The sequence below is a fragment of the Protopterus annectens genome, chromosome 11.part0 (assembly GCF_019279795.1).
Source record: "Protopterus annectens isolate FY-2018-M chromosome 11.part0, PAN1.0, whole genome shotgun sequence".
Taxonomy (NCBI): Eukaryota; Metazoa; Chordata; order Ceratodontiformes; family Protopteridae; genus Protopterus; species Protopterus annectens.
Genome location: NC_056745.1, coordinates 315,177,894 through 315,191,794, shown reverse-complemented (window position 1 = coordinate 315,191,794; position 13,901 = coordinate 315,177,894). Strand labels below are relative to the sequence as shown.

Below are 13,901 nucleotides of genomic sequence, written 5' to 3'. Positions count from 1 at the left end.
TAAACTTTAAAGGTTGCCACAAAAAGGCCAACAAATAGAGACAAAAGACTTCAGAAAGTCAAAAAAAAAAAACTCTAAGATGCTGTCATCAACTACTATAGTTTACAGGACTGATGCACATTCAACTATAGGACCACCAGCTCTGCCCACCCCCACGTGTTGCCATTTATAAACCCTTTCATCAACTGATGTAATAACTCACCCACATGCTTTCTTAACAATGTGGCCAATAATTTGCAAATATCTGCACTTCTATTTGAAGCAGAAGGATAGGCCTAACGTCCATTAGTACAGGATCCACTAAACACTTCTTCTTTGTCAACAAGTCAGTAGATGCTAGTCTCTAAACATATGGTAAGAGATTTAAAGTTTCTCCTGCTTCAACCAACTGTAAAAGGGGCTTTGCTAGAAATAATTTAAAAGTCTTATTAAACTCCACTGGAAGACGATCAAATCCTGGGACCTTACAATAATTAGGAGAACTATTAGTAAGTTAATATATATAATAATTTTCCACTACTGCTAGTGGTTCATTTAACATTTCTAAAATTGTTTCTTTAACTTGGGAGAGATGGAGACTGGTAAAGAAATAATCTGTATCCTCTTCAAAATCCTCTGTCACTTTGCTGTATTACAGTTTTAAATATGCATACATAGTGCTGTTGATCGTAAAAGAAGTCTTATGAATCGCGGCCTTAGAATCTTTAATAGTAGAGATGAACTAATCTCATTTATACTCCTTAAGATTGGATGAAAGAAGCTTAAGGGGAGATAATCCCCCTATCCCAATAAAATATTATCCATCTTTCTAATTTAGTGCAAATATTTGCATAATATAAAGCCTTGCAATCCTTTTTGCATTGCAACATTTGTACACTAATCATATTTCAGCCTTACCTGCCTTTTTGTATTGGCATTCCAAATTCTTAATATGCTCATCTGAAAAATGATCATATGTTTAAAAGCATTGTAGTGAAAACCTATACTTTTTCATCAAACCTTCACCAAATTTATCAAACCTTTCCCTTTTCTTAGTTATTGCTCTAGGGTATTCCTTTGCCAATAATGATCAATAGTCAGTCTTAAAAACCCAATATTTATAGCTATACATTATTTGTGCAGTACATTTTTCTTAACTTTCGTTATTTATTTATTATTTACTTTTTCTTGTGTTCATTACTTAGTAAACAAACATTATAAAAAATGAGGTTGACATTTGAAAAGGCGAGCCACTACCTGAGTATACTATACAGCTTCAGGATTTCCTGCTGTATGTTAACCCGGACACCAAAACAGTGCCCAGTACCTTCAGCATTTACAGCTGTAGCTATTCCATTCTTATTGCCTTGTTATATCTTAAATGCTTATTTACAGAAATATCCTCCTTTATCAAAATTATTCAAATCCCAGTACATATTTTGGCACTGTCTCCAAAGAGAAATATATGTCCAGGAGTTCCTCAAAGTGCTTATTCCCTCACTTAGCAATATTCTCAGTTAATAGTTGTGTTTCTCTGTCATTGCTGAGAAAATCCTGGGCAATTTTCTGCTTCTTCCTCTTGAGCTATGTATAGTTTGCCTATATTTTGTTAATGTCAAAAGGTATTCAGAGTAGCTCAGTGGATAGCATTGTCACCACACAGCTAGAGATTTCCTGGCTCAGTTCTTGATTGGGGGCCCTTCTGTGTAGAGTCTGCATGTCCCCCCTGTGTTTATGTTGTTTTCCTCCCACATTTCAAAGACATGCAGTAGGTGGAATGAACACTCTAAACTGGCCACAGGTGTGAGTTTGATGTAGAAGAACAACTGTGGCAGGGCTTGCCACCTGCTGGAGTGAACCTTGGCTCTAGATGATTGTCACTGTTAAAGTGACACCCTGACCCCATGTGGAGAAATGAGAAAAGGGGTTGAGGATGCTTGGATTTGAAAGGTATTCTTTATTCCCTCCCAAAACTCCACCATCACCTGGCCTTTCACTTTGAAGACCACTGCAGCTACCGCTTTCCTGGATTTTCATTTTCAGTATCTAACAGTTAGATCAGTGTCCTCCCTGCTAACATGGCATAGAAGACTTCTTTCTTTAACCTGACAGCTTCCCTCAATCCGACGTAAACCAGTGGGTTAAGAGTTGCCAACATGACAATAGCTGTTCACCATTTGGCCACCTTGCCTTGCCACTACATTAACTGTTAAGATTTTCAGAATGTTCCATTCAGACTCCATATTCTTGGCTTTTCCATGAATACAGAAGAATATTTACTGGAGGTGAGAGCTGAACTTGTCACACAAAGAAACATTGATTAGACATTCCCAGAATGTCCATGTTTTGGTTCTCTGTCTCTGTCCAGTCATTGCCTTGGCTAGCTGAAGCAACTCACAGCTAGATTCATTCATTTCTCAGCCCGGCACTTGCTCAAAACTTATAGCAAGCACTTATAAACCCTAGCACTGGACCCTCCTGTACTGTACAGAAGGATAAGGCTCTCTATTTGACCTTACCAGCCATCCAGTAAAACAGTTCACTGTACCTATCCAGGCATGTCCAAAGGGTAGTTTCAGGTGTACTCTCCAGTCCAACTGGTGAATTTGGGCATTTTGAGGCAAAGTTACAACTGTCTCATGTACACAGACAACCCCCTTCTCCTACCACCAAACACTAATACATGCAAGAGATGCAGTCATACAGCCAAACTAGAGGATAAGCCCTCTCAACCCAAGACCGGATCAGACAGTCAAGAGGAGAAGGGAAATACTTGCATCACACCACCAGTCTTACACAGACCCATTAAACCAGCACTGGCAAAAAACACACATAAATACATGGAAACATACTTGGAGGCTCTAAATAAAAATCTACAAAAGCAACAGAGACCTCCAAAGCAAACATCCAAGCAACCTCCACCCCCCAACACAAACCATGAAACACATACTTCACAAAACCAGTGTACCATGCAATCACAGCCCTTAAGGCAAAATAACATACGCAACACACTAGTAATAGGTGACTATAGTCAGGCACACTGACGTCCCACTCACTAGGCTGAATAAGGAGAAGGTTACTGTTATCTGCCTGTCGGGTGCCAGGAACTGCCACATAACACAAGCACTCAGGTCACTCCAGAACAAGTACAGATATGACTCTGTCATTGTCCATGTTGGTTTGAATGACCTGAGCCATGCCTCCCTGGACTACATGAAAAGAGACATGGAAGAGCTCTCTGATCACATAGCCCAGGCTGATATGACCCTGACTCTGAGTAGCATCCTGCCCTCACCAAGAATGCTACCACGGTATAAAGAAAGAATTCTCGATTTCAACAATTGGCTAAGTTTCTGGTGTCATTCAAAGGGGATCCAGTGTCTGTCCACCTGGGATTACATGCTCGACAAGCCAAGCTGCTTCACTAGAGACAGCTTGCACCTGTCACCCTTAGGCTTTTGAATACTTGCCAAGGCTCTTGCCACCCCCATAGTGCCTTTTTAGGCAAGGCTCAAAAGACAAACCAACCACCGTAAATAGCACAAGTAACAAAAAACTGAGGGTAATGCTACTCAATGCCAGAAGTCTAAACCACAAAATGCATGCACTCGAGGCACTCCTCAGTATGGAGAAAATCGATATATTTGCAGTAACAGAAACCTGGTTTAAGTCTCCAGAGAGCACCCCAGCACTACCAGGCTACAACTCATACCGTACATTTCGGAAACAGAACCTAAACTGAAATACAAAAGGTGGGGGCGTATCCATATTCATCAAGGATGCCCACACCTCCATATTAGTGGCACAGTACGATGCTTCAGAGATCATCCACGTGCAACTAGCAATGGGCAAAACTGCAATTCAAGTTGTAGCTTGCTACAGATCACCCACCATGTCCCAGGACTCCCATTCCATGTTTCTGGAATCACTGGGAAACATAAAGGTCCTACCAAACACCCTAACATTGGGTGATTTCAATTACCCAAACATTAACTCAGAAAAACTACTCAAGTACTAACTCCCTTGCCCAACTTTTCCTAGAATTTATAAACTCAAATGCCCTGGTTTAACTGGTCAACACTCCCACCAGAGGTGACAAAATATTGGACCTGGTCATCACCAACATGGGCAACCGATGTTCCACACCAGAGGTCAATCCCTCACTGGTTAGATCTGACCATAAACAAATCACTTTGGATATCCATATTCCGCCCCCACCCCCAGACAAGAAAGCCACCATGAAAAAATTTTCAAAAGCAAATTTCACATTACTTAAGACCAAGTTGGAAAGTTTCAAAGCCCCCATGCTGAAGGATAACACTGTCCAAGCTGCAAAACCCTTTATTAATGCATTCTAGGGGCAGCTACAAGAATGCATGGATCGTGCCATCCCAAGCAAAACCAAGACTCACTCCTCCAAGAAAAGGAAACCAGTCTGGTGGACTCCTGCCATAAACAAGCTATACAATAGAAGGAGGAAACTAGTACAGAAAAGAGTAAAATCCCAAGAAGGGAAGACATCCCTGATCAGTATCAGCAAGAAACTATGATCCTTCATAAAATCATCCAAGGCGAGCTTTGAAAGAAAAATTGCCAAGGACTCCATAGATAACCACAAGGCATTCTTTAGCTATGTCAAGAATCTAAGTGTCAATGCTCAGATCTGCTTGGAGTTAGTGCAGAGGCACAAAAGACACTGAACTGACTGATATCATCAACATCCTGGCAGACAGGTTCAGCACAGACTTAACCCCCTCTCACCCCCAAAAGGGCCCATAACCATACCAGAAGAATGTACAGTCCCTGAAATCACAGACATTCAGGTTAAAACAGCCCTCTCCAAACCCAAAAACACAGCATAAATGGGACTGGACGGTGTCCCAGGCTACGTCCTACACGAGCTCAAAGACGAACTAACCCCTCACCTAAACACACTGTTCAAACTCAGCCTCTCCACAGGCTACATACCCATAGAGTGGCACACAGCAATGGTTATTCTGCTCCACAAAGATGGAGCCACAACAGACCCTGGAAACTATCGCCCTATAAGCTTGACTAGCTTGGTTTGCAAGGCTATGGAGCACGTCATCATGAAACTCACTAACAGAGACAGTGGGAACCTCCAAACACTGGACCGTACCCAGTTTGGCTTTGTTAAGGGCAGATCATGCCTCCTATACCTGGTGGACTTCTTTAAGACAGTTACCAAGGCTATAGACGAGGGAAACGTGGTGCACACAGCCTACCTAGACCTCGCTAAGGCCTTCGACACCATTCCCCATTCTGGTATTATAGACAAGCTCACCAGCCTGAACATAAACCCCTACATCACAAGATGAGTTGCCAACTGGCTCACGGACAGGACCCACATGGTGAGAGTTGCGGGAGCTAGGTCTGTCTCTAAACTGGTTACACATGGTGTTCCCCAGGGCTCAGTCCTAGGAACCCTCCTGTTCAGCATATACTTCTCAGTGGTACAGGCAAGCACAGGAGGACTATGGCTGGCCAAGTTCGCAGACGACTGCAAACTAGGGGCTATAACTGACTCTCCGGCTGACACAGACATCCTCCAAAAGGGTCTCACTGAGATGGATACCTGGTGTCAAAATCATGGCCTCAAGTTAAATGACAAAAAGTGCATAGTCATCCACTTTGGAAAAAAACAAAGTATCCACAAACGACCACATAGGTGGTAGTCCCCTAAATACGGAAGACGTAATAAGGGATCTGGAGACCCAAGTAGATAGTAATCTCACTTTGATAAGTACATTGCCAAAGTGGTTAGAAAATCCTTCTACATGGCCCACCTAATCACAAAAGGGTTCGCATCCAGATCAAAAGAGGTCATTGTGCCCCTCTACTCATCACTCATCAGACCCATCTTAGAGTACAATGCCCCATTTGGGATGTACCTTACAAGACACCTGTAACAGCTGGAAAGACCAGAGAAGTACCTCACCAGGAGGATCACTGGCCTCAAGCAGATGCCCTATGCAGCTCGACTGAAGAAACTCCAACTGTACTCGGTTGCATACCATCTACTCAGAGGTGATCTCTGCCTGACATACAAGGCCATGTCCAACCCAGAATTGATGGACATGCTCTACCTAAAGAAAACCTTATCCCCTCGAGCCACAAGCTCTAGGGATCTAAATTTCACCACAACAATAAATAGAACGTGCTGGAGGGATAGATTCCTTTGGAACAAGATCCCAATCTACATTAGGCAGAGCTTCTCACTAACACTCTTCAAAAGAAACCTTGACAAGTGGATGGGAAACAGAAAGTTTACCTCGGGGATCACTTCTGTCGCTCTGCTGGACAGAAGCACAGGGAACTAATCTAAGAGGGAGGCGAAAGCCAACACATTCTGGCTAGGCTTATAAATGCCTTTGGGCAGATAGCCTAGTACCCACCTATGAACCTATGGTGAATAGCTGACAACTCAGCAGCTCTCTAGATGTGACTAGCTAGCACATATGGCCTCACATCTAATGAAATGACTACAAAGTCAACCAATTAACTTTGTTCCAAGAGTGTTATCGATACGATTGTGTTACAGTCACATTGGTAAAACTGTCTCATTTACTAATATAAATTCTAAATAAATAGCACCCTAGTCAGGGGCCTGACGGTATTGCCACACCTACCTCAGGCTTCTCCTATGGGTCATGTCCAGAGTATGAGAGACAGGCCACCTCCCATGTGAAAAGTTCCTGAAAAAATTCTGTCTATAAACTAAGGCCAAATTTCCCAGAAGGCAGGTGATATTTCTTCATTCCCACTGGAATTCATGTTTCAGAAAAACACTGAGCACTAAACGGCTATATCATATGGAGATGAATTATACAAAGTTGTGTGTCTGTCCTGTTTGTTTGAGTGTGTGTGTGTGTGTGTGTGTGTGTGTGTGTGTGTGTGTGTGTGTGTGTGTGTGTGTCTGCAGCACTAACTCATAAATGAAAGAAAAATGCATGTGATTATATTCACTGCAGTGTATATGAATAGCCTCACACTGTCTTGTAGTAAAACCCATCTGCCTTAGTATAAATGACCATTCTGTTTATAAATCACAATGAGGTGTTTTGAGCTTTTGGACTGAAAAAACAGTTAGGAAAGGGAATGTATTTTATGTTTTCCTTCCTATTTTTATGCTGCATCTGCCAAAATGGCTTACATTCTCTACTTCATCATGTTTATCTAAATTATACTGGGATGTTCAGTATGCTAGATTGGTCATAGACTGCAGTACTATTGCACTAAATAACCCATGCTATGATAGCAGACTATTTACTGTGGCATGATTTCAGAAGTCAGTGTGGTAGTTCTCTTACACAGCAGGGGGCATATCATTCACACAATCTAACTGCTCTTCAAATTATTGTACTAGTTTTTTATTCTATAGTACAACCACTTCCAGTTACTGGGTGACAGTTTGAGCCGTTGGATGACCTGCATAAGAAGGCACAAATTTTAAATAATGTAAAGCATCATGGATATTATCCTTACCTGGAAGAGAAGATGCTCAGGTCTTGGTATTTTCTGGACACTGAGAATGATATTATCTACTATTGAGTTTAATCCTGTCATCATCTCGTCCATGGATGGAGAAAAATAAATATCAGAATCTGCAAAGGATGGTTTCTGCAAAACAAATAAATAAACTCACACATAAATAAATGTACAAATCTGATGTGAATAAAGTACATGTGCAGAAATGAAGAAACAAGAATATTTTAATCTGTAGCACACAAACACCTGACGTCAAGACAAGGAGCTACACACGACTGAACCAGAAATAAGATTAATATAGGGATAGGTTAGTTACTATGGCTGTCTTCCTATATATGTGTTTAACTGTGATTTATTTTTCTTTTTCAGCAATAAAACAGATCAGATCATATATGCCAATCAGGACAATAACAAATAACATCTCACAGTGAATCAGTATGGGCTTAGAGGAAAGCTAACTTGAATGGCTCCTCAGTGCATTGTCTGGATTCCTTCTAGAAACAATGCCTATCTGTACTTTAGAGAAACAACAGAACTGTATAGGATCAGCTTGGTGGGAATCTAAACAGCAAGAGGTATCTTCTTTTGGGACATCGCTAGGGGTGAGCTAAGTGCAGCCCCTATAGAAACTAGAGTAAGTGTACTCTCATGATTTTATACACCCTCTACACAGGTATTCAAGTCATGTGATATGATGTCATCCCTGTAAAATCAAAATGGTAAAAGTAAAGTAAACTTTCTCACAAAGCTAAGAACAGAGATGACAGTGACAATGCTGTTTTGTACAGGATTTTAGAATTGGATTCCAAGTGGGGCTAGACACCTGTATGAAATGAGTAATAAAGAAGGCCGCACACCTTTTCCAACAGATCACAGGGGTCACATCTGGGGAGTTTTCTTGCCCTTGACATATATGCTACCATCTTGGAGGCTGGGAAAGTAATTTGGAATAAATGGGTCAAGATTTAAAGTAGAAGCCATTTCACTGGAAAGCCACAGAAAGAGAGGAAAATATACTGGCAAAATAACAGTGTGACTTCCTAGTAATTCAACAACTTTACTTTTTGTTCTGCTTTTTCTAGTTTGACAAGCATAGCTGATACTGAAGTTGCTCCAGCTACTGCTCCTACCAAGCCTTCCAAGAAGGAGGTGATGGCATCAAAAAGGAAACCCTCAGGTCCCAGCATGTCTGATCTGACCCTGAAGGCTGTGGACACCTCCAAACAATGGCACAGGATGTCTCTCTGTGATCTCAAGGAGGCTCTCAAGGCTGCGGGGTACGTCATGGAGAGGAACAACACTCGCCTCTTGTTGTCACTCAGGAATCTGGTCAGCAAAGGGAAGCTGCTGCACAAGGGTTCCTACAAGCTCAACAAGAAGGAGGAGCCCAGAAAGGAAAATTACACCAAAAAGAAGTCTGCTGCTAAAGTGACCGCTAAGAAACCAAAGAAGGCAGCAGCAGATGGCAGCAAGAAGAAAACTCCAAAGAAACCCAAGAAACCAGCAGCTGCTAAAATGATAGCAAACAGTCCTAAGAAGGCAAAATCTACCAAGCCAAAAGTGGCCAAAATCCCAGCTAAAAAGGCAGTAAAACCCAAAGCTCCAAAACCCAAGACCTCACCTAAAGCAAAAAAAGCAGCACTGAAAGCAAAGAAATAGAGCTGTTCAGTGATGCTATTGAAAACTACTGGCAAAAAAAGCAATGTAACTTCCTAGTATGCAGTGGAGAAACATAGCTGAATCAAACACCAGTTACAGGCATCAGTCATCTTACCAAGTACCATCCACTGCTGTAACGGAGGAATGCTCGTGTTCCCCAGGAAAGTGCTCTAATGGTCATCACACTTCCAGAAATGTTTCCCAACAGCCTGCAGTTAGCCTACATAAACATACTGAAGACTAACAAGACTGAGCTGAGGCTGGGGTAGGCTGGAGACAGAGTGACTGAAGCTAGTTGTAGTGACAGCTGCTCTGAGGTTGGGGTAGGCTGGAGAGGGAGTGACTGATGCTACATGTAGTGACAGCTGCTCTAATGTTGGGGTAGGCTGGAGAGGGAGTGACTAAAGCTAGTTGTAGTGACAGCTGCTATAAGGTTGGAGTAGGCTGGAGAAGGAGTGACTGACGCTAGTTGTAGTGACAGCTGCTCTGAGGGTGGGGTAGGCTGGAGAGGGAGTGACTAAAGCTAGTTGTAGTGACAGCTGCTCTGAGGTTGCAGTAGGCAGGAGAGGGAGTGACTGAAGCTAGTTGTAGTGACAGCTGTTCTGAGGTTGGGGTCAGCTAGTGAGGGAGTGACTGAAGCTAGTTATAGTGACAGCTACTCTGAGGCTGGGAAAGGCAGGAGAGGGAGTGATTGAAGCTAGTTGTAGTGACAGCTGCTCTGAGGTTGGGGTAGGCTGCAGAGGGAGTGGTAAAAGCTAGTTGTAGTGACAGATGCTCTGAGTTTGGTGTAGGCTGCAGAGGGAGTGACTGAAGCTAGTTGTAGTGGCAGCTGGTCTGAGTTTGGGGTAGGCTGGAGAGGGAGTGACTGAAACTAGTTTTAGTGACAGCAGCCCTGAGGCTGGGGTAGTCTTGACAGGGAGTGACTGAAGCTTGTAGTGACAGCTGTTCTGAGATTGGGGTAAGCTAGTAAGGGAGTGGCTGAAACTAGTTATACTGACAGCTGCTCTGAGGTTAGGGTAGGCAGGAGAGGGAGTGACTAAAGCTAGTTGTAGTGACAGCTGCTCTGAGGTTGCAGTAAGCAGGAGAGAGAGTGACTGAAGCTAGTTGTAGTGACAGCTGTTCTGAGGTTGGGGTCAGCTAGTGAGGGAGTGACTGAAGCTAGTTATAGTGACAGCTACTCTGAGGCTGGGGAAAGCAGGAGAGGGAGTGATTGAAGCTAGTTGTAGTGACAGCTGCTCTGAGGTTGGGGTAGGCTGCAGAGGGAGTGACTGAAGCTAGTTGTAGTGGCAGCTGGTCTGAGGTTGGGGTCAGCTAGTGAGGGAGTGACTGAAGCTAGTTATAGTGACAGCTACTCTGAGGCTGGGAAAGGCAGGAGAGGGAGTGATTGAAGCTAGTTGTAGTGACAGCTGCTCTGAGGTTGGGGTAGGCTGCAGAGGGAGTGGTAAAAGCTAGTTGTAGTGACAGATGCTCTGAGTTTGGTGTAGGCTGCAGAGGGAGTGACTGAAGCTAGTTGTAGTGGCAGCTGGTCTGAGTTTGGGGTAGGCTGGAGAGGGAGTGACTGAAACTAGTTTTAGTGACAGCAGCCCTGAGGCTGGGGTAGTCTTGACAGGGAGTGACTGAAGCTTGTAGTGACAGCTGTTCTGAGATTGGGGTAAGCTAGTAAGGGAGTGGCTGAAACTAGTTATACTGACAGCTGCTCTGAGGTTAGGGTAGGCAGGAGAGGGAGTGACTAAAGCTAGTTGTAGTGACAGCTGCTCTGAGGTTGCAGTAAGCAGGAGAGAGAGTGACTGAAGCTAGTTGTAGTGACAGCTGTTCTGAGGTTGGGGTCAGCTAGTGAGGGAGTGACTGAAGCTAGTTATAGTGACAGCTACTCTGAGGCTGGGGAAAGCAGGAGAGGGAGTGATTGAAGCTAGTTGTAGTGACAGCTGCTCTGAGGTTGGGGTAGGCTGCAGAGGGAGTGACTGAAGCTAGTTGTAGTGGCAGCTGGTCTGAGTTTGGGGTAGGCTAGAGAGGGAGTGACTGAAACTAGTAGTGACAGCAGCTCTGAGGTTGGGGTAGGCAGGAGAGGGAGTGACTGAAGCTAGTTGTAGTGACAGATGCTCTGAGGTTGGGGTAGGCTGCAGAGGGAGTGACTGAAGCTAGTTGTAGTGACAGCTGCTCTGAGGGTGGGATAGGCTGGAGAGGGAGTGACTAAAGCTAGTTGTAGTAGGCTGGAGAGGGAGTGACTAAAGCTAGTTGTAGTGACAGCTGCTCTGAGGTTGCAGTAGGCAGGAGAAAGAGTGACTGAAGCTAGTTGTAGTGACAGCTGTTCTGTGGTTGGGGTAAGCTAGTAAGGGAGTGACTGCAACTAGTTATAGTGACAGCTGCTCTGAAGATGGGGAATGCTGGTGAGGGAGTGACTGAAGCTAGTTGAAGTGACAGCTGCTCTGAGGTTGAGGTATGCTGCAGAGGGATTGACTGAAGCTAGTTGTAGTGGCAGCTGCTCTGAGGTTGGGGTAGGCTGGAGAGGGAGTGACTGAAGCTAATTGTAGTGGCAGCTGCTCTGAGCTTGGGGTAGGATGGAGAGGGAGTGACTGAAGCTAGTTTTAGTGATAGCTGGTCTGAGGTTGAGGTAGGATGGAGAGAGAGTGACTGACGGTAGTTGCAGTGACAGCTGCTTTGAGGTTGGAGTAGGCTGGAGAGGGAGTGACTGACGCTAATTGTAGTGAAAGCTGCTCTGAGGTTATGGTAGGCTGGTGAGGGAGTGTCTGCAGCTTGTTATAGTGACAGCTGCTCTGAAGTTGGGGTAGGCTGGAGATGGAGTGACTAAACGCTAGTTGTAGTGACAGCTGCTCTGTGGTTTGAGTAGGCTGGAGAGGGAGTCACTGAAGCTAGTTGTAGTGACAGCTGCTCTGAGGTTGGGGTAGGCTGGAGAGGGAGTGACTGAAGCTAACTCTAGTGTTAGCTGCTGGATCCTTATGCAAGATCATTTTGATGGTGCTAGCTGGTATACCAGCTTTGGGGGCTAATTTTTGAACCAGCAAATGGAGGAAGCTGTTTTCACAGTTGTTCATGCCTTTTGCCAGATTAGTTTAACTTTAACCATAGTAACAGCTGCTAGGCTATTAAATGGATCTTTTCAGTTTTAGTAAGCTCTTCAAAGAATTAAGCTGTAATAACAACTGTTGGGACTATTTAACCAGTTCATTTTGGTTATAGCTACAAAATCAGCTGTTGAACCTTATTTTTGGGCCTTTCAGTTATCAGACCTTATGTTCATAGTCTGTTCATTTAAATGGATAGCTTTGATAACAGCTGTTGGATTATGAATGTGAATAGCTACTACTTTACAGTGGATCATGTTAAAATCTTGAATTTTAAGCTTTAAATACCCTTAGCTATGTACAGGAAAAAATGGATTCTTTCTCTGTCAGTAACTGTGTCCCTGTCATTGGCTTGCTTTGATTACGCAGAAGTTTTCCTTCAGTTAATATGTGTATAAACTAAGACAGCAATGACACTGATTTACTAGATCTGATGAAGGATAATGATAAAAGTGCTTATCCTACCAATAAAGTTCACTTTACTGGAATTCAGGATAGCATGAATGCTTTTTTCCTGTATATAGACAAGGAATGCAACATATGCCACCATAGCTCTTATGAAACTTAGGTTTAGTAGTCCCATGCACTTTGCTAATGGAGGCCACACACCACAATAATCATCTACATGTCAGCATGTGTAACAGCTGACTGTGACTAGATGTGCTGCAACATATCAGGTGCTGACTGCGACATGTGAATGTGCTGAGAACCCCCTGCTGGGTTGCCATACCATGAGTAAACCCACAAGGTTGCAGTGTGGTCTTCTGGTGCTGCCACAGGGTGAGCAATGTTGGTGCTGTTAGTCACTGGGAGCCCCCAGTGGAGATAGTACGCTGTTGTGCGATACTGCCTGCAGCTCATGTAAGATGAGGCCATACCATCACAATGAACATTGTATAGAGGAACATCAGTTATGGAGACAGACACTGCTTGTGTGTCATGTGTGTATTGTGACTATCACTCAGTCTATGCCTTCATTATTGTCAGGTATTACAATAGCAGAGATGTAACTAGGGCAGGGTGAATGCAACAGTTGCCCCAAGTGCAAGCTTTTAGGGAGAGTGAACAGCAGTTGACAAAGGGATATGAGTGAGATGCCGAATTCATCTAAGATGTTGCAGTGCTACTGTAACTTTTAAATGAATGCAGGTGCTGCTATAGCATTTTGTGATGAATGTATTCAAATTTGGATGTGTTCCACATATTCCTATGAAATGTATGGGTAACAAAATGTGCAGCAATGTTCTGCCACTCTCCACTGATATGCTATGCTTCAGGGCTTCTGCATGCTGCCTGTGGGTGTATATGCCTTGGGCTTCATGACAGTACTGACATACAGTGTTTATGATTCACACACCACAATTCTAGTGGGAATCCCAGGTCACCATCTTATTCTCCAAAATATTCATGGTAATAACAGCCAATGCTAATGTCTCACAGAGAACACCAGGTGAGTCAAGGAGAACAAAATCATGTTCTTTCTCCTCTCCACCCAGCTGGGACTCTGTGACATTCTGTTTTGTCTGGAAGATACCTCATTGACCTGGCTGAGGTTCTCACTGAGAACACTGGCATACCCTCAAACCAATAACTGATGCTAGTACTAATATGATAACCTGTGTGCTGTCAGTGGTGAGCTAGGGTTTGAAACTATTTATGCCATCGAGTAGG

At 43.6% G+C, this 13,901-nt stretch overlaps 2 protein-coding genes across 2 annotated transcripts in view; one reads left to right on the top strand and one right to left on the bottom strand.

Moving 5' to 3' along the window:
- LOC122815364 (dynein axonemal heavy chain 3-like) overlaps positions 1-13,901 on the bottom strand; it is a 4,921,723-nt gene that overhangs the window by 4,262,464 nt on the left and 645,358 nt on the right. The window contains exon 9 of the mRNA XM_044087818.1: positions 7,486-7,620. Within this exon, the coding sequence (XP_043943753.1) occupies positions 7,486-7,620 (135 nt within the window). The remainder of the gene's footprint in view (positions 1-7,485; positions 7,621-13,901) is intronic.
- On the top strand, positions 8,205-9,147 carry LOC122815966 (histone H1-like). Its single transcript, XM_044088851.1, has 2 exons — positions 8,205-8,218; positions 8,571-9,147. Exons 1-2 carry the CDS (start codon positions 8,205-8,207, stop codon positions 9,145-9,147), a joined length of 591 nt encoding a protein of 196 aa, XP_043944786.1.